The sequence below is a fragment of the Lacerta agilis genome, chromosome 14 (assembly GCF_009819535.1).
Source record: "Lacerta agilis isolate rLacAgi1 chromosome 14, rLacAgi1.pri, whole genome shotgun sequence".
In the NCBI taxonomy this organism is placed as follows: domain Eukaryota; kingdom Metazoa; phylum Chordata; class Lepidosauria; order Squamata; family Lacertidae; genus Lacerta; species Lacerta agilis.
In genome coordinates this window covers 35537960-35562369 of record NC_046325.1, presented here as the reverse complement: position 1 = coordinate 35562369, position 24410 = coordinate 35537960, and the positions used below count along the sequence as shown (strand labels likewise).

The 24410-nt window shown below is 49.6% G+C and overlaps 1 protein-coding gene across 11 annotated transcripts in view; it reads right to left on the bottom strand.

Annotated features, from left to right (window-relative positions):
• Nucleotides 1-2872: 2872 nt before the first annotated feature.
• Nucleotides 2873-24410, bottom strand: part of PPFIA3 (PTPRF interacting protein alpha 3) — a 54773-nt gene continuing 33235 nt past the window's right edge. Inside the window, exons 12-30 of one of the 11 annotated variants that reach the window (XM_033169080.1) lie at nt 23717-23779; nt 22174-22253; nt 21397-21541; nt 19836-20035; nt 17622-17844; nt 16767-16930; nt 16173-16318; nt 14254-14347; nt 13252-13333; nt 11859-12059; nt 11659-11721; nt 9953-9979; nt 8410-8585; nt 7549-7646; nt 7226-7401; nt 6229-6297; nt 5957-6128; nt 4203-4277; nt 2873-3053 (exon numbers count right to left, since the gene is read on the bottom strand). In XM_033169080.1, coding sequence (XP_033024971.1) covers nt 4219-4277; nt 5957-6128; nt 6229-6297; nt 7226-7401; nt 7549-7646; nt 8410-8585; nt 9953-9979; nt 11659-11721; nt 11859-12059; nt 13252-13333; nt 14254-14347; nt 16173-16318; nt 16767-16930; nt 17622-17844; nt 19836-20035; nt 21397-21541; nt 22174-22253; nt 23717-23779 — 2238 coding nt within the window. In that variant the 3' untranslated portion in view covers nt 2873-3053; nt 4203-4218. Of the gene's footprint in view, nt 3054-4202; nt 4278-5956; nt 6129-6228; nt 6298-7225; nt 7402-7548; nt 7647-8409; nt 8586-9952; nt 9980-11658; nt 11722-11858; nt 12060-13251; nt 13334-14253; nt 14348-16172; nt 16319-16766; nt 16934-17621; nt 17845-19835; nt 20036-21396; nt 21542-22173; nt 22254-23716; nt 23780-24410 lie in introns of all 11 variants that reach the window. The other 10 variants (XM_033169083.1, XM_033169079.1, XM_033169082.1 and 7 more) reach the window with 10 other exon arrangements.

Below are 24410 nucleotides of genomic sequence, written 5' to 3'. Positions count from 1 at the left end.
GATCAAATAGGTTCCCAGGTGCTGATGTTTCCCCAGAGGGAAAGAGCCGGAGCAAGTCTCAAAATCTGGGCTGATTTTGGCTTCAAGTCACCTCCCTCTCCCTCCTTCCTTCGTTTATTCTCCATAGGATCTTGAATCCGTGCAAGGCCCTGGCAGGGGGATGGGGACACGCTGCAATGGGTTGTTGCCCCAAGTATCCTGCAAATGTTCCCTAACTAAGCAGACCACATGTCCTTGATGCTACATGGACCCAGAAGACTCGCTGTGGATTGGGCAGACACAATCCCAGTAACTTCTCTTTATAGAAAACCTGGCAAAACGCTCAACTTCCTTATGGACAGAGGAGTGGTTGCAAAGGGAGGGGCCTTTAAGGTGCAAAAAGCCTGGGGCGGATTTTTATTTTTATTTTTGCAAAGCATTATCTGTGTACCTTGGCAGTGGAGGCTATTTTCTGCTCCTGTGGTGATGCGGTTTCCAAGGGCACAATTTTATTTTCATTTGTTTAAATCCAAATAGGAAGGAAAAGCAGCTGTTCATTAACAGGGGAGGAAATAAAGGTGTTTGTTCGGGAACACAGCGAGGAAAAGTTCAACCCAGTTTCCTGGGTGTTGTTGTTGTGGTTGTTTTGCACCCTCAGCTGTGTCCTAAAATGGAACCCGTTCCTATAGACTCCAATGGGAGCTGCTGAGAACTGAACCAAACTCCCGGCCACAAAGCCCCATCTCAGGTACTTCTTGTTATAATGCAATCCTGTGGCCCAGTTATGGCAGCTGGAGGTAGGATACCAATCAAATGAAGTTCATTAGGCAACCAAATGCAAGTTGTAGCCAGGAGTTGGGATACCCCCAAACGAGGGCAATATTGCACCAATGACAGGATCGCACCGTTAAAAATCACAATGCTGGCGCTGTCATAAGAGCGACATTGGTGGTATTGCTGGGGGCCCAAATGTGGTTGCTACCAGGACTCACTTCCAAGTAGACAAATAGTTAGGGCTGCACTGAATCCACTGGTCTGACTCTCAGGCAAGTAGGGTTAGGATCGCAGTCTCGACATTGTAATTTCCCTCAGACTTTAGCTGGTCTCGCTAGAATATAGAAGATTTGGGGGCTTATAAAGACGGTGACAGAGAATGAGATTTTGGGGGTGTTGCCCAGTAAGAGAGAGAGATACACCAGGCAGTGTTCCTTGTTGTTCAGACGTGAGTGCTTGCTGTCGAATTAAACAAAAATCTGGAGATCCTAGAAAATCTTTTCAAACTTTTTTTTCTTTTTCTTTTTTGAAACATTTCCTATCACTCGCTCCACTGTGGCCCCGCCATCCTCTCCCCTTCACCTTGAGGTAAACTGGAGTTGAGGCGAGCAGGAGAGTTCTCCTGCACCACCTCCTCTTCCTGTTTGCCCCTCACAATCTCCCTGATAAGAATTATTTTTTTAATTATTATTTTTTTGTCAAGGTTGTATTTTTTCTTCTTCTTCTTCTCCCCCACCCTCCCCACTTTCATGCAAAACAACCCCCTTTGGTTTGCCCCTCACCCCCGCACACCCTCCCCAGGAAAAAAAAACAAAAACAGAAGGCAGAAAATATAAACATCAAATGAAAATTATGGGCGTGCAGGGGGGAGGGGGTGGGGGGGAGAGAAGGGCACATTATTAAATTAACAGAGAACTTGTAACGGCGGTCGAAAAAGAAATTCAATTTACACAAGATTCCACAGCACAGATATACACAGAAAATACAACTCTTATATTACAGTAGTCTTGGAGGGAGGGGTAGGGGGGGTCTGTGTGCCATATTGTAAAAGTCCAGAGTTCAATTGCCCACCCCAGGCTGAGATCTCCCTCTTCCGGTTTGAGCATCTCAAACCTGAAATCCTGACTCCCTGCTCCTCTTAGAGAAAGAAAGAAAAGAGCTCATTATTGGCCAGGATACTGTTTTGTCCTGCCACTGAGCCGGGATTATAGTGCGGATGGTGTGTGTTTTTTTTTGGGGGGGGGGTCCCCACCGCCCTCTCCATCTCACATCAAAATCTCAGGCCCTTCCTCTTGGAGGGAAAGGGAGCTGCATCTTGGTGGCGGGGTGAGAAAAAGAGGGAAGCTGTTTTTAAAAGGGATTCGCCTGTGCCAAGATGCAGCCGCTTCTGGGGAAAGGCAGCGGCAAAGTATACAAGCGTCCCCAGCTCAGAGCTCTGCGATTCAAGTAGCTGCTGCGGGTGGGTCCTGGCTCTTTATCCACCAGTGCTTCTCTTCACATTTCGCGTCGTGAGTCCGGAGCGGAGGGAGGGAAACCAGGCACCCCTCGTACCTGTGCCACCACCCACCCTCCACCCTATTCGCCCCCCTCTTGTTGAGAAGAGGCACGGCGAGGGGCAGGAGAATTAATGTGAGCAGCAACCTCCTCCCGGCAGCCGCGAGTGGGACCAGGTACACCTTTGTAGCAGCAATGCAGAGGAAAAAAACCCAAAAGTAAAAAAAAGTGCCAATTGACGTTTAGCACCCTTAGGAGGGCAGGGAAAGGAGACGGGTCCCCAGGGCAGGTGGGCCGGTCAGTCCGATCCGTGGCAACAGGAGGGCGATGCAAGATGCCCCCCTCCGCTCCCCCTGGACCTACTGGGAATCAGGACAGGGAGAAGCTCAGGCTGCCGTGGAGGAGTGGGGTGGGGAGGGGTGGGCGTATATTTTCATTCACATTCTTATGCCCCTGCCTGGAACGACAACAACAATAAATAGACACCAGAGGCGGAGGCCCACAGCCCCTGCAGACTTGGGGGAGGGCCCCCTCCTCAGCTTAAGTCCCTCGAGAGTTTGCCAGAGAGCACAAGCCACTGCTGCTAGGAGGAAGGGGTGGGGTGGGGTGCGGGGGGAGCTCGTTCGTTGCCTCTCCTCCTCTCTCTCCAGCCTCCCCGCGTGGTCCCATTTTCTCCTTCTTTACAACAGCAGCGGCGTCGACTCCTCGCAGTCTGGATTGGCGCACACGATGAGGAAGGGGCAGCGGTGGCGGGGAGTCCTCCTGTCCAAGGCGTGGTGGCGGCCAGATGCACTCGGGGGCGGCATCTGTGCGGAAGGAGAAGCAGCGTTATTGCCTCGGGGGCGGAGCGCATGGGCGTCCACGCTACAGAAACAAAACGGCAAGTTTCCTTTTCCTAAAGTAGCAACGGGGAGCCTCTGGCCTGCAGGCCTAAGCCAACCTGCCCGCCCTCTCGATCTGGCCCCCCACCAACACGCTCCCGACGCTACTTCGCCCTTGCTGACTCTGGGCTCGACATCGCCAGCCTGTTCCTCTCCTTTAATGTTCACCCCAGCAGCTGCGAAATGGCCCCTGGAGACGGTTCTGGAAGAGGGGTGTTTTGTTAATTTATCAGATTTGCTTTTAGCGCTCCTCCAAAGGACTTGTGGCACCACAGAATCATAGAATTGTAGAACTGTACAGTTGGAAGGTTCATCAAATCACAACCCTGCAATGCAGGAATCTCAACTAAAGCGTCCCTGACAGATGGCCATCCAACCTCTGCTTAAAAACCTCCAAGGAAGGAGAGTCCACAATGGTCCCCTAGGGAGACCATTCCACTGTCTAACAGCTCTCGCTGTCAGAAAGTTCTTCCTGATGTTTAGTCGGAATCTCCTTTCTTGTAACCATATATGGACCTGTCCTCCACCCCCTTTATTCTCACATCAAACCTCCAAGGCAGGTTAGGCTGGCCCAAGGCAGCCCTGAGTGCTCTGGGACTGAGGAGAGACTTGAATCCAGGTCTCCCTGGTCTACATCGGATACGCTAAGTCAGGAATCAGCAAACTTTTTCAGCAGCGGCCTGTCCAATGTCCCTCAGACCTTGCGGCAGGCTGGACTATATTGGGGGGGGGGTGAACGAATTCCTATGTCCCACAAATAACCCAGAGATGCATTTTAAATTAAGCACACATTCTACCCATGTAAAAACACCGGGCAGGCCCCACAAATAACCCAGAGATACATTTTAAATAAAAGGGCACATTCTACTCATGTAAAAACACGCTGATTCCCGGACCGTCCGCGGGCCAGATTTAGAAGGCGATTGGGCCAGATCCGGCCCCCGGGCCTTAGTTTGCCTACCCATGCGCTAAGTGCTACACCACATTAGCTCTCGAGCACGAGACTCTGGTTTGGCACGTGTTGCTTTCACTGTACCCTGCAGCCAGCGTCAAAGAGCAATAGCGCATACTGACCTTAGTCATCTTGGCGTTAACAGGAGTACGTTCGCACTGACATACTGTCTGCCCGTTGGCTACCTAATGAGTTCCCTGTGAAAAGGACCAGGGTGGGGAGATGAAGGAAACAAAAAGCAAGAGATCAAACAAAACGGCCCTCACGCTCCTGAGCTTTCAACGATCACTCACTGGCTGGCCACATGTGCAGTACCTGGGTGTTTTGGCACAGGAAACTGTCCCCACCCATCTCTTCTCCTACCACCCCACCCTGCATCTCTGAAAGGTACACCCTCCAACAGGTTTCCCATATGTAGGTTCGCCATATTCTGAAGAGCAAAAAAGAGGGTGCTATGACAAACTCTCATTCCAAAAACCCCTACTCCAGGCATAGGCAACCTTCGGGCCTCCAGGTGTTTTGGGACTACAACTCCCATGATCCCTAGCTAACAGGAACAGTGGTCAGGGATGATGGGAATTGTAGTCCAAAACATCTGGAAGGCCAAAGGCTGCCTATGCCTGCCCTACTCTATGTAGGCTATAGAAGCTGTGATATATTGCTGAGGGAGGCAGGAGAAGAGAAGAAGAAGGAAGCAAGTCTTCAGCCACCAGTTATGTCTATGTCTCATCCAGAAAGTATAGCCAGAGACATTTTGGCAAATTTAACAAATCCACCTGGACGGAAATTTTACCCCTGGAAAAGAGGACGTGTCCTGGAAAAAGAGGACACATGGCAACCCTACGAGCACCAGTGACCTTGGTGACTCCAGTGCAGCCTCCTGTTTTACACTTTGGTCCCTTTAAAATCAACATGAAATCAAAGTCTCTGCGATTCCAGTGGGAATGAAGAATGGACTGGCAACAATTGGGATGTGGCTGTCTTGGAGCAGCTAACTGGGCTTGGAAGGGTATCAAAAGGTGTTGCAAGGAGAGAAACCTCGTCTCCTTTCATTTCATATGTAAGGGAAGGAGTTAACAATTCTCTGCCACCAACTACTCAAATTTGCCTGCGGAGAGGCTATATTAACCACTAACGTCTTAAGAATATGCTTGAAATGACACTAAAAACTCAGTGTAGTTTTTGTGTGGAGATTATATAACTGGACTTGTATCCCGTCACTGTTAAAAGTTCTGTTACAGTAAAAATTTCATTGCAGAAAAGAAGAAGAAGAATGGGCCAACTTACTCAGTGCTCAGCCCAGTGGTTAAAACTGTAAGGTGCTAAATGCACAAGCCAGCTTTGCAAGTTGGGGTTATGGAGCAAGGATTAGGGGGTACAGGGATAACGGTTTAGTAGTGAGGGAAGCATTTTACACATGCTCACAAGCGTTCTTCTCGCCTGGTGGCAGCCTGAAGATGCAAGGGGTGGGGTGGGGGTGGGGACAGCAAGTGCTTAATTTTGTCACTGTTTTTCTAATGTTCTTTTTTATTTCTATCATGTAAACCTGAGGAGATTTATACTGAAAGTGCAGGCATTTTAATATGCAGATAGATAGATAGATAGATAGATAGATAGATAGATAGATAGATAGGTAGATAGATGGATAGATAGATAGATAGATAGATAGATAGATAGATGGATGGATGGATGGATGGATAGATAGATAGATAGATAGATAGATAGATAGATAGATAGATAGATAGATAGATAGATAGTTGGGAAAGAAGCACAAGGCCTGCTCCTGCCATTTTGCTCTCTGGCTCATAACCCAGCTCTGCCCACACAAGGCCCCTGCGCAGGGGAAGCGGGTTTCTCCACACAGCGGCTCATGTACCCTCTGGCTGCATCTTACGAAGCTGCACCCCGGGTGAGGTAATGGAGGCCACGGAGGCTGTGCGGAAATTGGCCGGCAGCATCTCGGCCGAGTCGGGGCTGACACCGCGGAGGTCTTTCTCCCGGAACATCTTCCGCCAAGATGGGGAACGACTGAAGGTCTTGGCACTGTCCTGTGAAGCAGAGGAGATAGAAGACGGCATGGGTGGGTGCACACAGTGAAGGTTGGAATACCTCGCCAAGCCAGAGGCTCTGGAAGAAGGAGATGCTCACCTCATCCAGCCGCCGGTCGGTTCCCATAGTGATGAGGTTCCCAAATTCCTTTTCCAACATCTGCCGAGCCTAAATCGAGAGGGGAAAAAAGAAGGAAGTCCTTTCAGGCTTGACCCCTTGCAACTGCTCCACAAGGTACTAGTCTCCTTTGGCCCTTCTCTGCTCGCAAAGCATCAAAGGAGAGGAGAAACAGAGTCTGGGGATCTAGTTAGCCAGGGCATTATGGTCCCATAGAGAAGGTGTGGTGAAGCTTTCACCCTCCAGGTGTTGCTGAACTCCAGTTCCATCAGCCCCAGCAAGCACGGCCAAAAGACCAAGGATTATGGGAGTTGTAGTTCAGCAACGGAAGAAGAACAGGGTGGGTGCCACTACCGAAAAGGCCCTTTGCCTGGTTCCCTGATACCAGAAGGCTGTCCAGGCTGGACGATGGGGGTGGAGACACTCCTTCAGGTATACTGTGCCTAGGCAGTTTAGGCCTTTAAAGGTCAGCACCAAGACTCTGAATTTTTTTATATATAATTTTAAAATTTGCTTTTCTGTTATATCTTGCCATCAGTATGCACTCTGTTACATTCATGCATAAAATGTATAACATAAATGTAAACATGGACATATAATAACAATGGCAACATATCCAAATTCCTCCAGGTTGTTTAATCCCTATATATCTTTACTTGTACTTCCACTCTTTCCAAGACTTTGAATTGTGCTCGGAAACGTATTGGAAGCCTGTGTGGATCCTTTAGGACTGGTGTTCCCCATATCTGCCACAGAGACTGATGAAGAGGGACCGTGTGTGTGTGTGTCTCTGTTAAGTCAGGGGGTCAGGGGAACCCACTTGCCACACTGAAGGCATCTAAGTGAGGTCCAAGGCCATGTAAAGCCAAGGCTCCAGGATTTGTCCCCTGCTTGAGACACCCTTCATTTTGCCTCGTCCCTCAGTCTCCCCCTCAGTCCTCCCCTTCCCTCATCCGGCCTTCCCAGGCCTGCTCCTCACCTGTGTGTTCTGGGTAGGGATCTGCAGCAGCAGGGCCAAATCGTTGCAATCAAAGGTGTCGTCCAGGGCCAGGAGGGCCCCGTGCACCCCGCTTTCGATCAGGTTGTTGGCGAACTCCTTCAGCCCAATCATTTGCACCCAGCACATCACGCGCTCGTTGGACCACACCATCACATCTGGAAGGAGGGGGGAAGAGGAGGCAGGCTTAGCAGCAAGCTCAGTCCCGCACACCCCACAATCCGTTTGTCGCTGTCCCAATTTACACTATTTGCAGACACTGCCTGAGGATGACCCTGGGCCTTTGCTTCCTGCTACATGCCTACCTTTGATTAGGTTCTGGCTCTCTTCCCGTCTTCTCTCCAGTTCCTTCCGGTCATAGTTCAGCCGCTTCAGGCACATGATCCCATAATGGAGGCTCACCCTTAGACAGATAGAAGCAGAGGTTACACCTGAGATGTAAGTGGAGTGGAGTGGCTAAGACAGGGCTGGCTCCGGGTTTGAGGGGCCCCCTTTACTGGACTCCTTCCTGTGTTGGTGGGTGATGGTGGGTTTATTTGGTGGCAGCGGCAGCAACATTCTGTTCAGTACTGGGTACAACGGAACAGGGAGTTGCCATTTAAATTTCCCACAATGCCCCTGGCACATCATTGCTCTAGGGCATTGTGGGAAATGAAAATGGCGGCTCCCACACCTGGCCGCCCAGTACAGTTTGGGGTGCTGAAGTGCCACAGGCATCAGCGATGGGATGTGCTGATTGCTGGGGCCTTGGTAGCCACCCGTGGGTGCCACATGCCAATTCCAGCTCTGGACTACGAGTGGACAAATTCTTGGTTCAAATCTAGCCTCTTGTCAAATGCTCAGAGAACCCCATTGAAAGCTTCCAAGCTTTAGGTTTTAATGCAGAAGACAGAAAACGATTTGGGAGGTGGGCACTTTGGTGCTTGCTTATCGCTATTCTCAGCACCCTCGCTCTTCCCAGAATCCCCTGCAGCGGGTGTGTGGAGCCATTACAGGAAGCTTTATTCGCAGCAAAGGCTGCAATCCTTTGCTCTCTCGTGCAGGAGTAGGCCCTTGCTCCTGAGCAAACAGGTGCAGGACTGCTCTGTAAAACTACATTTTCAATGAGGATGCACACGTCTTAGCTGCAGAAGGTTCAATCAAGCCTTTGAGTTTCCCTTCTTCACCTGTGGAAGCTGTCCACCATTTTGAGTTGGCCCCGCAGTTCCTTCTTGTTGAGGTGGTCTAGCATTCGGGCATCGACGAGCGACTCCATGAAATAGCTGCGGTACTGGGGCAAGCCCAAGCTGGGCAGCCAGTCGTTCCCCACCCACTCGTGATTCATGTCACCATATGCCAGGATCTTTGGAAACAGAGAAGGGAGGAAGACAGTGTGAGTGAGAGGCAGGTGCGCACAGACAAACACACCATGTATGTTTTGGGCTTTGAGCAATTAGCGATGCTTGTTTAATTAACACAGTTACAAACCTTTCCCCAATCCCCCTCACCTCTCTCAGGACAACCCTTACTTCTGAATTCTGTGCATCTACTGTATTGTATTTATTTAGTTAGTTACTGCATTTATAATCTGCCTTTCTTTCATGGAACCAATAAGCTGAGATCTTTGGATGAAGGGTGGTATATCATCATCATCATCATGTTGTTGTTGTTGTTGTTGCTGCTGCTGCTGCTACTGTAAATAATGTCCCTTAGGGAGCCTCCCAAGCCAGATACTGTACTGGACCTAGACCTGCCCAGCTTCAGCAAAGTTGCTGCGCATGTCCTGAGCATTAGTTTTCCCATTTCAGGACAAAATGGAACCAGTAATTTAAAAAGTGCAAATTTGGAGGGGGGGTAGGAAAGCAGCAAAAAGCCCATCAGGCCCTCCACTCTCCATCCTAAAAATGAGAAAACTAAAATTTCTGCCCACTCGCTCTTCAAATCAATTGGTTCTCTAATCCCCTTTCTTTTGCACCTTATAGATTTAGTGGACATTACGGTGCAACGATGGTGGCAGATCCCTGAGCAACAGACATTAGTGCTTTCCCTAAATTCTAGTGTGATTCCCGGAGAGCAGAACGTGCCCCTCTCTTTTGCGACAAATGGCATGGGTTCTGGGCACTGTTGGAACTTCCGCATCTCAGCCAAGGGCAGATAGGCAAGTTCCCCTTTCACCCATTCCCCAAAGCAGATTATTATATGTCTTGGACCCCACAACCGTTTCCCCTATCCCTGGTGATGTGTGAAGCAGCTCTCGCGCCATCTCATCACAGATGGCCTCTTCCAAAAAGCATAGAAAGAGCAGGCGGATGCTCTACAATGAGAGGGACAAAAGAAAGAAAAGAGTGCAAACAGATCTCTAAAGCTCTTTCTCTGTCCCAAAACACAGCCATCCCAGATTAAAGAGACATGGAACACAGGGCACCTGTGCTAATAATTTTGTTCAAATAAAACATCATACAGAACTTCCTTAAACGCGTTGTACAATGGGAAGTCCTTTTGGTTTAAGGGGAGATGGCCATTGAATTCAGTGGAACTGTTGGTTCTGCCACAGACTGAAACAGGAGAATCTACACAATGGGGAAACCACCCATTCTCTTGAAGTTTTGCAGATTCCCCCAGCCCTATGCTCTCCAATAACAACAAAAAACAACCCGCACCCCCCCCCTCTTCCACAGACAAGTAGGCATGCAAGGACAGAGAGGGCTATTGTGCAGATCCCTCTCATACCTGCTCCCAGCTGATTTCCTTTGTCTCCTGGATAGAGGTTAAATGGAAAGCAGGAAGGAAAGCAGAAAGGAATTGTTAAGGCAGGGTTAGACACAGTTTGCTTGCACATGTGACCACTGACAGCTCCGAGTTAGGAATTTCTCACTTGATCTCTGATCAGGCGTACTCTGCACATGCAGCAGAATAAACTGGAGTCCTCATTTGGCAGAATAGGTTGCATCACTTAAAATACAGCTTGGATAATATTTTGAGATTATTCTGTTTGTTCACAACACACATACATGCCACCAGCTCCCTACAAGCAGAAACCTAGCACATGGTGCGCTAACCTGTGACCTGCAAGCTGTCTTTATTTAAAAAGCACACCCAAGCATTAAAAGTGGCGCCCCGCAACACGAAATGACTGTGGACTTTTCTGATCTGTCCACCCGCCTGGATCTGTACCAGAAATAAGCTAGAGTGCCATCGTCAAGCGCCCTCCACATGCCTCTGTATGCATGAAGGAAGCACAGAACCCATCTTGCAAAAGCAACAGAAGGAGAGAAAGGGATAAAAAGTGCCAGCTTTCAAGAAGGACCCAGTAAGTCTCCAGAAAAATAGGCAAGTGCCATCTTCTGACCTCCCAGGTGCATACAAATGCCATCATATGCACACATAGGGCCGGCCCACCTATTAGTTGGGGTGAGCCTCTTGCCTCAGGCAGCAGGTGGAAGAGGCAGCAGATTGGTGCCCCCAGCTAACCTGTCTGCTTCTACAGCCTGCCCAGCTGCCTACCACCTTTTTTGCTGGCTGGCTAGCCAGCTGACCACCAACACCACTGGCAAAGCAGCCACCATCTCCAGCTCCGCAGCTGCTCTCCTTAGGACTCTTAGAGTGTTGCCGCTGCCCTGCCACTGCAGCAAAACAGCTGCCAGGCTCCTAAAGTGCCTTCCATATCACTCAGCTGCATCTTAACATGCGGAAGGGGCCTTCCTCAGAGCGAGGCATGTGTGGGCAAGGTGGCCTTGGGGAGCGCCTGTTCAAAAGTTTATCTCTCTGAAGCTTTTCAACAGTATCTGCTGCCGCAAACGTGGCAGCGGTGCAGGCGTTCTCCCAAGGCCACCTTACTCACAATGCCCCACTCGGAGGAAGGGTCTGCAGAGTTCCTTGGAGCAAGATGACCCCAAAGGCAGCAGGCAGCAGAGGAAGCTGCATGGGAGGACCTTGGTGATACAACACCACCCTGTACAAGGCCAACATTTGATGCCCTCCCCACGGCCCTCATGGCACTGGCTTAAGCCCGGTAAACATATTCCAGGCTTTGGGGAGGAGGCGCAAGGCTCTGGCGGGATCCTAGAGCCCTTCTTCATCCTTCCCAAAGCACGCTTTCTCGACTTTGGGAGGGAGGTAGGAGGGCTGTAGGATCCTGTCAGAGCCCTCACGCCTTCTTCCCAAAGCCGGGCGAGCATTTACCGGGCTTTGAGAAGGTGCCCGCCTCAGCTTCATATCCAGTGCCACCACAATGCCCTAAAAACCACCTCTGGAAGGAGGAGGAGGAAGAGGCAACTGCAGGAAAGAGAAGAGGAAGCAGTTTTGGTGGCTAAGGTCAGTGCAGAGGAAGAAGGCCGCTGCTAGTCTTGCCTGCTGCTCAGGAACAGCAAGGTAAGATCCTGGAACAGGGAAACAAGTGGGCACAAGGGCAACATGCACACAGCTGCGCCACTTACTGGCTTTGTTGTGGCGGTGAGAGATTCCATCTCTTCATGCGTCATCCACACGTTCCCAGTAGACTAGCAAGAGCAGCAGCAAAAGAAAGGAGATGGCTATCAGTGTTATTATTATTATTTAATGAAGGAAACTGTTCCAAGCTCACTGGTCTCAGCTCCTCCAGCAGAAGGGGCGACGGAAGAAACAGGCCCTCACTCACCGTGCGGGAAGTGGCGGGGGCCGAGGGGCTGGTCAGCGACACCATCTCCTGAATGGCCAGTCGCAGCTTGAGCCGGTGCAACGGGTTGCTGATGCCAATTTCCCGCTGAATTTCTGTGTCCGACAGGTTGGCCATTATGGCACCGCTCTTCACATTGGCGCGGCAGGCGGCCACGTACCAGGCCGGCATGCCAACCCACAGCTGTCGAGAGCAAATGGGAGAGAAAGGTGGTTAAGAAGAGGCCATGCTTGTGAAGCTCTGGGGAAAGCAGAACCTCTAAAATCTCTCTTCTTTTGCTGTGTTTGAGATCCCCACACCTCCCCTTCTAGCAAATGTCTGCCTTAAAAAAAAAAAGTTAAGAAAATAACTGACCTACTAAGGACTAAAACTAGCAATGGCATCATCATCATCATCATCATCATCATCATCATCAAAATGGCAGGTGCATTTTGGCCCTACCAGGGTCTCAGTCTGAATTGTGCTCAACACATCTACTGTTTGCTCTAAAATTGCTAATCATGTGAAGAGAACACTCAGCTTGGCCCTACTGAAAAATACAGGTGGCAACCATTTGGGGTGTGACCAATTGATGCGCCATCACCGCATTAATTTTGGACCCGAAAGAATGCAGAGCGGGGAGTGGGGCGGAACGGGGAGTGCTCATACATGCACTACCAACACACGTGGGGGCTGGGAACAGAACCCCCATGCGAAATGGTCACAGCCTGTACAATACTTGGAAGTTGCAAGTGATCTTTTTAAAAACGTAAATACTGTGCGCTGGAGGAGAAGAGAGAGGGAAATCAGGAATGGGACTGGAGGCAGGCGAGCATCCAGAATTTCCTTATGTGCTGCTGTCCCGACAACCGCCCCCCACCTACTGGCGGAGTTTTATGTTCTGGCTCCAGAGGGGCGGAGAGCAGGCGGGGGTGGGGGTGGTACGCATCCCGGGGGCGTGGTGCCCCGCCTGCAAGGGCGTGGCTCGTGTCCTGGGGGCATGGTGCGCCGCCTGCAGGGGCATGGTGCCCAGCGCGGGCGGGGGGCCAGCCATGATGGCACCCCACTGGGATCGCGCTGCCAGGGTTGATGCGCTCCCCCCGCACTCCTCTTCCTTCACCAGTGCCCTCACCCCACCCCCAGCAGTTATTTGGCTGTATCTCTTTGTGGAGTGTATCTGTTCAGTGGCAAAGCAGGGTTTGCCGCCATGCATTATGGGAATAAGGCCTTAAGCCATGCTTTAACTGGTGCCCAAAAGATTCTGCTGGGACTGGGGCTGGTGCCGTTTTTCACTTCTGCGTCCCATGATTAAACAGCTGACTTCTCTGCCCCATCCGCATAGCTCTGTCTTTAAACTCTCCTTGCTGAAGCCTGCATTCCCTTCCCTCCTCATTACCTCCAGCCACGAGACAACAGTGGGCCCGTCCCAGGCAGCGAAGGGCAGGCCTTGCCGGCAAGCTTCTTCTAGCAGCTCATGCCTGCGAGAAAGAGAAATGAAGAGATCTGAAAATCCAAGGGGTGTCTACATCCGATCACATATTCTCTATTGGTTGTCCCACATGGCTCAGACCTACAGCCTGTATGTACCTGGAGCTGTGTGTTCGATATTGTGTGAACTTCTGTTGCTTGATAAAGACTTTTAAAATTATTTTACCAGGCATTTTAAGGACCTTTTTCTGCTTCTATTATGATTTTTAACTGGATTTTCTCTACAGTATTATTATTATTATTATTTAATATGATTGTGCGCCGCTTCAAAACCATGGTCTTAAGAGAGAGAGATACACATTGTTGAAATAAACAATAAAAATAATTAATTACACATTCCCCCTTTTCCCAAATCCAGCCATCAATGCAAATGTACTTGGAGGCTCCAAGCGTTCCTTTTGGAATTTTAAAAGTTCAATATTACAGTCGTACCTTGGATCTCAAACACCTTGGCTCCTGAACAAATCGGCTCCTAGACTATTGAAACCCGGAAGTGAGCGTTTTGGTTTTCGTATGATTTTTGGAAGCTGAATGTCTGATGGGGCTTCCGCAGCTTCTGAATGGCTGCAGGAGCTTCCTGCAGCCAATCAGAAGCCGTGCTTTGGTTTTTGAACGTTTTGGGAGTCGAACGGACTTCCGGAACGGATTCCGTTCAACTTCTGAGGTATGACTGTACAGTCCTTGTTCATCAGCACAACAAGCCCAAGTGAAAACTTACACTCATGCTCAATTCACAGGCAGGAAGCTGAGGTTAGCAGGAGTGTGGTGTGTGTGTGACTTGACTCATCCGCAAACCAGTGCAACCAGGTCTCGCAAGCCCACGTTCTGAGAAGCTCTTCACCCTGCTAATCTCCCACCCCTTTGCCCCACCCCTGCCACCTACACCCAGTTACCCCTGCCCGCTTCTCACTTCTTTTTGTTCCTACGGTCTTTGTCCACTGGTCCCGACAGCTTGGAAAGGCCCAGGGGATCTGCAGGCGACATCTCGTCTGACGGTGTCCCAGCTAGGGAGAAAGATGGGCAAGTTACGAACAGAGAATGGCACGGGAACCCTAGACCATCCGCTGTGGTAATCTCCTCCATCATGAGGGTAGTAGCCCCATTCAGGCATTCCCAATGAATCATGCGAGAGAGCTGGGGTGGCAAAGGTGAATGTGCTAGTTCTGCCTATACCCCAAACTGCTGTTGTTGCCCCCAAGTTGGAGGGATGACATCTGTCACAGGGAGCCTTTCCAGCTCATGTGGGTTCCCAAGGGTTCTATATGGCATGGGGGCAGTGGCATAGCATGGGAGCACAGAGGTGGTTGCACCAGGTGCAAAATGTCAACGCTCGGTACTGTTGGGAGATTCATTCCCCGTGTGCAGTCATGGGTTTTTTTGTCTATCACATGACTGGGTATGTGTTTTGATTCCACAGGAATGGGATGTTCGGACTGAGGAATGCTTTTGAAGCTCCCGAACGATCGCCCAGGAAGGAGGGAACATGCTAGTCGGGCATGTGTCTCTGCCAAGCTCCTACTCGTATGTAGGACATCCTGACAGTACTGCCTCAATGCAGCTGTGTGCTTCTGTCGCTGGGCTCCGTTGAGAACAGCTTCTCCATGTGAACCAGGAAGTGACCTCTCCAGAAAATGGAATAACTCTTCTTTTCTTACCCCTGCGGCTGTGATGTCCCGGGCGATGTGGACGCTGTTAGGCAGTTGAATGCACATGCGTATTCCATCCATTTCCCTCCAATCTCTGTGCAGCCCTGGGGCACTGGCAACCCACGCTACGCCACTGCACAGGGGGTGGAACTACAGGAATGTTCTTCACTTAAGAAGTTATCCCTCCAACTTAGGGACAGGGATGGTGAAGCACATGCTGAACTAGCATGCTCATCTCTGCTCCCTCTCACTGCCTGAGAGATTTAGAAGACCTGAACAGGGCTAGTATTTCTGAGTGTTCTGGCACAAGCACCATCAAAGGCCAGAGGGAGCTGCAACTATGGGACAGAGGATCCCTGGACATTTTTGCTATCATCAGTGCCAAGGTTTTTTGGGCTCCAGAGGCAAGAGATGCATCAGCGGGCAGAATGGGGTTGCTATGAACAAGCAGTTCCCTCCACCTGCTGTCCACCGAGTCCTCTTGTGTTGCTCTAGGACCCTTTGCATGACACAGAGGTTGTGTGCGAGTATGGTCCCTTATGACATGGAAGACTCTTGAAGAGTTCATAGACAGTGTGAATCTCTCCTGAGCTCCTCCAGAAGCCTTGTGCAAAGGAACAACATTCTTCTCCTCCTATCTGTGATGAACTGATTATTTGGAAAGGGCCTCAGGGACTGGGATTGAGACCTACAGAACAGCGGCGCTCACAAGTGAAGCCCAGCTCAGAAGGCCACAGTGGTTATCCGAGGCCTGGCATGTGCTGAAAAAACTGCGGAATTTTTGGTGCCAGGCCCAACACTGGAGTAAAAAAATATTGAGGGCTAGAAACTTATAGGATTCTATAATAAGTGCACAAGTGGAGGTTACTGAGGAGCAGGATTCTTGCAGGGAGGCGGAGGGGCAAGAGGTCTCTTTGTGATTTCCTAATACTGAATGTTGGTGGAACAGCCAGGTTCCACAGCAGGCAAGGCTGCAATCAGCCTTAGCTAGCTAGCATGGTCAGTGTTTAGTTATGATGGGAGACGCAACCCAGCAACACTGGGAAGGCCACAGGTTCCTGATGCCTGGTTCCACAGGGACATGTCACATAATTCTTTTTTGAAGGGAAAGGCAGGAAGTGGATGTGGACGGCGGGGGGATGGGGGACAACAGAACCGAGGCTCTGGGTTGGGAAAGGCATACCAAGTGAGGGGGACTCACGGCCCAACTGCCCCAGCCTCCCTTTCTCCTTCTTGCCAAAGAGACGCCCGATGGAAGATTTGATGCTCTTCTTCTTGGTGGATTTGTGCAAGGAGTCCTGGCTGCTGTTGGTGACATCGGACCCCATGCTGTGACAATGGAAGGAGGTGGGTGGAGAGAGAGAGAGAGAGAGAGGTGGGGGGGAGGATAAGAAAGGGATTATTTCTAAATAAGAAAGGCTGCTCCTCCAGAGAGACTCCTATCCTAAAAGGAGATCTTCCTCCATGTCAACTGGCCTCATCACTCCAACCCCTGCTAAGCATAATCCACCAAAAGAGGTGTGCTTTTACCTGGCGCCAAAACCACATTAATGATGGTGCCAGGTGGACCTCACTGGGAAGAGCATTCCACAAGCAAGAGAGCCACAACTGAAAAGGCTCTCTCCTTCGTTCCCCCCCCCCAAAAAAAAAACTCCATGAGAGGGGGGGGAACCTGGAGGAAGACGAAAGGCTCCAGTTATGTTCATACTGGGAGAAGTGGCCTGAATAATATATGTTCAAAGATACCTATTGTCCTGTCCCACCCCTTGCAACCTACCTGGTCCTCAGGTCCCTCCCGTCTTCCAGGGAGCTAGCCTGCAGGGCTAAGGCTTGGGTCATGCGCTCAAGACGCATCGTGCGGGGGGTGGAAGGAGCCGGGGGCTCGCACAGGGCCAGGGCTTTCTCCTCGGACACTCGCCCGTCTTCCTTGGCAACGTGGTTCTGCTGGGAGGGGAAAGAGGCAGGAAAAAAAGAGACTTGCACGGCTCTGCTAGGGAAGAGGGAAGGCCGCAACTCTGGGAATCTCTCAAGCCAAGAGAGGCTGTTGTGGAAACCCAGACAACTTTATGACCCTCCCAACCTGAGAACTCCAGCAACCAACCAAAGCACTCGAGGAACCTGTGTGCGCCCCAGACTACCTGAGCACCTGATTGTGCCTCAGCGGACTGCTGCAAACATTGTGGAACCCACTCATCCACTCACCCTCACTTTGCTAATCTTCTTCCTACTCATGTCCATAATGAATGAGCAGGCCCACTGGACCACCCTGTTTCCTACACTGACCACCCAGATACCTCCAAGAAGCCCACAAGTCGTTAAGTCAGCCGCCACCCCGGCTTCTATTATTCTGAGGCACACAACCCCTGAGCGGGCTTCATTTTCTGACACCTTTAATTGAAGGATTACTGGCAGAAAGGCCCAGAAGACCCTCGATCTGAGGCCTTGAAGGGCTGCTCTGCTGACACCATACTGGACTAGAAGAGCCAATCATTTGCGAAAGAGGGGCTTTCATGTGTTCATTTAAGAATAAACACACACAACACAATGATTCCTGAGGGGAAATCTTTCAAAAACGAAAGCGCAGAGGAAGCGGACAAGGCCCACCGTGTCCCTGGCCCACCTCCCAACACACCATTTTTTCTCCATCGCGAGCAGGGCTGTGGGGCGCCAAGCGGGGAGTAGAATGGCCGCTGCTGGGGGGAGACGGGCTGGCCAGAGTGGAACTGGTGACAGAGGGAGGGATGGAAGTGCCCGAGCGGTAGCGTCCCAGGGACCCGTCCAAGCTGGCGCTGGTCACCCGGCTCTCAATTTCCTCTGCCCGCTGTTCTGTGGATTCCTTTTCCTCCTGGATCAGCCTTGCAAGGAGAGCAGAGGGGGAAAGCATGAGCAATTTCAGGATAATCACAGCCATCTGTTCTCTCTCTTTGTACCTTGCCCTTGTCGAAATCTTCACTCAGTAAACAAAGTGGATCTGAATACCTTTTGCTTCATTTATTGTGCTTTCCTAATCCAGGTTCCCAAATAAATTTGCAATCATGAGGTCTAGAAACTTACTGCTTGCTCAGCCTTTGCTGGTGTGTGTGTATAGTGCTTGCCAAATTCAGCACCGGATAGGAAATTCAATGCTTGCCAACAATGCGCAGGTACAGAAGAAGCACGCGAAACCAGCCACAACTGGACAAGTAAACAAGGCTCTTATTAACTGTCCATAAAGAACAGAACAGCTTACAGTGTATCAGTAATCTACGCTAAAATGACCTGAATAATGTGCATTTTAAACAAAAATCAAAACTTCTAGGTTGTATCCAGACTAAGTTAGTTGCACTGAGGTCCCACTGAAATCAATATGAAAAGTTAGTCGTCATGACTAACAAGCCCCATCAATTTCCTGAACACCAAATTAACACTGTCTGAATCAAATACCCCAAATTTAGGAATAAACAAGGCATTATCACAGACACCCCCCAAGTGTCCCTATTTCCCAGGGAAAGTAGCAGATTTACAGAAGCCATCCCAGTTTCTGAATTGATCCCAGAATATCCCACTTTACCTTAGGACATCCTTATCTTCATCAGAGAAATGTTGGAGGGTATCTCCCCAAGCCAAGGAGATAAGTAACTATACAAGCTTTAGAAGAAAGACATCTGAAAGCAGCCCTGACTAGGGAAGTTTTTAAATGTTTAATGTTTTATTATGTTTTTATACAGGGGTAGGCATACTAAGGCCCGGGGGCCGGATGCGGCCCAATCGCCTTCTCAATCCGGCCCACGGACGGTCTGGGAATCAGCGTGTTTTTACATGAGTAGAATGTGTCCTTTTATTTGAAATGCATCTCTGGGTTGTGTGGCCCATGTGGTGTTTTTACATGAGTAGAATGTGTGCTTTTATTTAAAATATATCTTTGTGGGGCATAGGAATTCGTTCATTATTATTTCCCCCCTCAAAATATAGTCCGGCCCACCACAAGGTCTGAGGGACAGTGGACCGGCCCCCTGCTGAAAAGGTTTGCTGACCCCTGTTTTTATATATGTTGGAAGCAACCCAGAGTGGCTGGGGCAACCCAGTCAGATGGGCAGGGTATAAATAATAACATTATTATGTTTGTTATTGTTATTATTATTATGGAATAGGACTTCCCTATTTTCATCAGAGAAATGTTGGAGGGTATGCAATTACCGTATTTTTCGCTCCATAAGACGCACCTTTTCCCTCCTAAAAAGTGAGGGGAAATGTCTGTGCGTCTTAGGGAGCGAATGCATGGTCCCTGGAGCCGAATTGCCTAGGGGCCAAAAGCAGATCGTGCTCTTTTTTTTTTTTTACAAAGAAAGAAGGGGATGTTGAAAGGAAGCCGCTGAACAGATGTTCAGCAAGTGATCGGGAGAGAGATAAGGCTCCCTTTCCAGCCCCGCCCCCTTGCCCAGGCCTCCATTGTTGAATGTAGAGTGAGGCTGTTTGTTTCCCCAGGGACATGTGACTGGCTGATTAGATTATCTGTCTGGAAACTGTAGAAATGGCCGTAGGACTAGAAGCTGCAGAACTGTGAGTTGAACTCCATAAAAACGGGGCTTTTCCTCTTTGCAAAAAAAGCTGCACCACTTTTAGCTGATCCTCAAAAAAAGCAGGGCTTTTCCCTTTGCAAAAAAAGCTGCACCACTTTCAGCTAATCCTCAAAAAAACAGGGCTTTCCCCCTTTCCTCCTCTAAAAACTAGGTGCTTCTTATGTTCAGGTGCGTCTTATGGAGCGAAAAATACGGTATCAGTGTTCAATGGCAGCAATGCAAAGAGGTGCATCATGGGAAAATACTTGCGCAGGCTTGCTGCAAAGGGCTGGGCCGAGAAAACTCACTTGATTTCTTTGTTGATGGCTTCCAGCTGCTCCTGTAGCATAATGGCCAAGGTTTGCACATCAGCCTGCCCACTGGGGGAGAGCAGGTCGGCTGAGCTGAAGAGAGGATCACGCTCATCTTCATCCGAGCCGTCCAAGCCGCCTTCGAAAGGGCCTCCAGCTGCCTGTTGAGCGCGTTCCCACTCCTGAGGGGGTTCCACCTGCAGAAGAAGAGCAAGAAGAAGTGAAATTGGGGGTGGTGGTGGTCCATTTGGATATCCACCAGAGAGAACAGCAAAACCCCTCAAAGGCAGCACAGATTTCAGTTGGGTAGTGATGGGACCATGGTTGCTATGGAAACCAAGGCCCTCGCATCACCTTACCCCCTGCCCTGATCCCTGGGCATTGCACTGCTGTGAGCTCAGCCTTTGCCACAAAAACGATGTCAAGTGTGAGACTCACCAAGCGGGTGTCCAGTAGAAATTGAGGTTGAAAAGAGAGAGAGAGAGAGAGAGAGAGAGAGAGAGAGAGAACAAATATGAGGGGAGAAAGTAAAGTAATGTAACTACTGCTCTATACCATTTGCCCTACCACAAGCAACAGTTCCTCCTGACAGGCCCCATTAAAAGCCATGCATCCACAAGAGTGTCTAGTTCTGGCATTTTTCTTTATTTCTGCCCCACTTTTCTGTTTAGATCATGCACACACATACACAAAGAAGCTTATAAAAACACGACATAAAGAATAGCGACATGGACAAACGTTAAAAAATAATGTTTTGACGTATGTTAAAAAGCACACCAGAATAAGAATGTCCTTAACGGATGTCTAAAAGCTAAAATAGAAAGAGTTTGGTGGGCCTCCACATTTGGAGATGGCATTCCACATTCTCAGTGCCACCAGTGAAAAGGCATAGATGAGGAATGGAAAATCACAGGCTCAAGAAGGAATGGAAATTAATTGTCGAGATGCAGGGAGGGTGGTAGGCCCTGGAAGAGTTTACGGCAGCAATAGCTTTGTTGCTCTGGAAATCTCCTTTGCCACCATTGCCAATTGTGGCTCCCACTGCAATGCAACTGGAATGTGTTAAGTGTTCTAATCCAGTGATACAAGCACTAGACCTTTGCTGGTAGCATCCCAGCACTCCAAACCAACACATTTCTTTCTTTTTTGGGGTGCCCCCGGGGCCAGCCCACCCATGAGGCAAGGTGAGGCAACTGTCTCGGGCAGCAGGATTCGCAGGGGCAGCAGATCCAAACTCCAAGGAATGCATCACCCACAGCCACTGCCAGTGGCAGCAACAGCTGCGGCACACTGCTTGGAGGTTGGATCTGCCACCCCCTTGGCAGCCCCTTCTCCCAATGCAGCCTCTACAGCGGCCTCTTGGTGAATCAGAGGCGCTGATGGCCTCTTCCCACACTTGTTCCTGATGTTGATCTTCTGCCACCCCCTTCTTCCCGGCTGGGTGGGGGCTACCATTTTGTGATTTGCCCCACGTGCCAAAATGTATGGGGCCAGCTCTGAGTGCCCCCTCCCGCCCTCTTCAGAGCTCATGCCCAGCCCTACACAGCAAACCCCGTACCTTGGTAGCCTCGTCCTTGACGGTCCAGCGGCCCTTCTTTGAACGTCTTGCCACACCAGCACTGCTGTAATGGTCCACGTGAGACCCCACGGGCAGCGTGGGCGCCTGGGAGTAGCGTAGCTCCAACGCGCTGCCCGGCAGGGACCTCCGTGGAGCAGGAAAAATGAGAAGAATGAGCAAGGATGGTCAGGAAGAGAAGAGGGTCTCTACCTCGGTCCTGTATACCTGAAGGAGCGTCTCCACCCCCATCGTTCAGCCCGGACACTGAGATCCAGCGCCAAGGGCCTTCTGGCGGTTCCCTCACTGCGAGAAGCAAAGCTACAGGGAACCAGGCAGAGGGCCTTCTTGGTAGTGGCGCCCGCCCTGTGGAACACCCTCCCAGCAGAGGTCAAAGAGATAAATAACTATCTGACATTCAGAAAATACCTGAAGGCAGCCCTGTTTAGGGAAGTTTTTAACCTGTGATATTTTAAATGTATTTAATATCTGTTGGAGGCCGCCCAGAGTGGCTGGGGGGACCCAGCCAGATGGGCAGGGTACAAATAAATTATTATTATTATTATTATTATTATTATTATTATTATTATTATTATTATTATTATTGCCATGCAAGTAAATGGGCTTTATCCCACCAGTCCCCCCTGAACCAAATAAGACTTTCCGGTACTCAGCTCGTTGGGAGCCATGTAACAAGATTTTCTTGAAATCCTGACATTTTGCGGGTAGGGCTGCACTAAACCGGTTAATGTAATTTGAGAGGGGGAGGGGGCTTCTTACCGGGAGTAGGTAGAGACAGGTCGCCCGCGTAACTGGTCTATCTCCATGTGCATCCTCTCAATTTCAGTTAAGAGTTGTTCCTGTAGGACATGTGCAAAGAAGGCCATCAATACTTGGAAGCAACCTATTGGCTCTGCCCAAAGCATGATGGAGAACAGCAACAACCAGGAAAAGATAGACATAATATTTTACAAGGAAAAGAAGAAACATCATGGGCAGAATAATTACCACACACAGGAAGAACAACGATATCATGCATGTACGTTTATAAATCATTTAATGTGTCAATACAAATGGAAGTCATTAGAATTGCAGTTGTTGTATAAGGGATTGTTATTTTGACTGGAGTGTAATTGACATTAATAAGATTTTGGAACGCAGAAATAAAGTAAATCATCAAACCATCAATTCTTGCACGTGGGGGGCCACCTAAATTATATAATTTGGCATCTGAATGATTGGTATTAGTAATTGTATTATAATTTGGCATTGTTATAATGAGGCTATTATTGGATTATTGTAATTGAAAACTAATAAAAATTATTATTAAAAAAACCAAAAACCTGGAAGCAACCTAGCAGACTTCAAAGCCCTCCATCATATTTTTTTAAGATATAGTATTTCTAAAATATATTTTAGAAATCATATTTTTTTAAGATATAGTATTTCTAAAATATATTATTTTATTCCTCTCTATGCAGCATATAGCAGCTGAACACAGAAGAGTGTAATAAAAGGCTAAGGGGTGAAACTCTACAGGAATCCCGAGTCCCTAAGATCGCTGGACAGTGCCTTGTACGCCTCCTTCCGTCAACACCTGCAGCCAAGCTGGTACCAAAGGTATTGCTCTGCTTTCTTTTGGACCACATCGCTGAGGCCGAGAGGTGGGTCTTGTCGTCTGGGCAGCCCAGAACCTCCATACACACTGCCCAGGGAGGTTACTTCAGTGCCACTGACGCAGAAGTTTGACTTCACCCCCCGAGGTGCACTCCACTGCCCCTCAAGAGAGATGGATGCCAACAACATATGGCAGAGGAAAGGGCATTACACAGAGTGTGGGCAATAGTGGGAAATGGCCATTTGAGTCTCAAGGGAAGCCCCACAAAGAGTGCATTACAGTAGATCAATCGTGAGGTTACCAAAACGTGAGTCGCAGTGGCCAAGCTATTCATGTTCAGGAAAAGGTGTAGTTGGCATACCAACTTAAACTGATAATAGGGGCTCCTTGCCACGGAGGTTACCTGAGCCTTCAATGAAAGAGATGGATCTAGGAGCACCCCAAAAACGATGCACCTGTTTCTTCTGTATGCAAACTGATAAAACTATCCAGCTTGCAAACATGCAAACCACTCACCCACAACGCCTCCATCTTAGCAGGACTCTGCCTCAGTTTGTTAGCCCTCAGGCACTCCCAGAAGATTCCCTTCCTCTTTCTCTAGCCCTTAGCTCACCCCGCAAATTCAGGACATTCTCCTCCCTTCTGGATTTCGTGACTAGTGACTTTCACCCTCTCTGATAGTAATTCCGCCACCATTAGCCTCACCTTGTTTGCCAGTAGTTCATCCTGAACCTTCTTCATGTTGGCTATTTCTTCACTCAGTGTGTTCTTGATGGGGTGGGGGGGAGGAGGAAGAAGGAAAGGGTTTAGTGAGAGCAAGAGAATGAAAGTAGAGCCCCTTGACAGAATGTTCCTCCCTCCCTCCCTTCCTGCATGCCCCATATTCTCCATCACCCCACATAGAAGGCTCAACCCAGGTGGGTTTTCTGCATCAGGTGACTCAAGCGGCGCTGAAGGGCCGCTGCCTCTTCTCTGCAGTTGCCTCTGCTGTTAAGACCAACCCCAACAGCAGCCAAAACCACCACAGCAATTGCCTAACATCAAGAGTCCTAAGTGTCCTTCACATGAGGGCCCTTGGTGGAGAACCTCCTGGGCTCCCTTCTGGCTTGGCACCTGGGTGGGTGGTTGCCATGATGGTAACTAGCCGTTATTTTCCTGAAGTACATGGGAACGGAACTTTTTGGTGCATTGTGGCTAAAAACACATGGCTGCCATCATGTTGTGTGTTTTTTTGTGATGGTGGCCATGCTTCTTTACTCACAGTAATCCAAAAACCAGAGTTCCCAGTAAAAGGACCCCTAGATGGCTAAGACCGGTCAAAGGCAACTATAGGGTTGCAGCGCTCATCTTGCTTTCAGGCGGAGGGAGCCGGTGTTTGTCCACAGACAGCTTTCCAGGT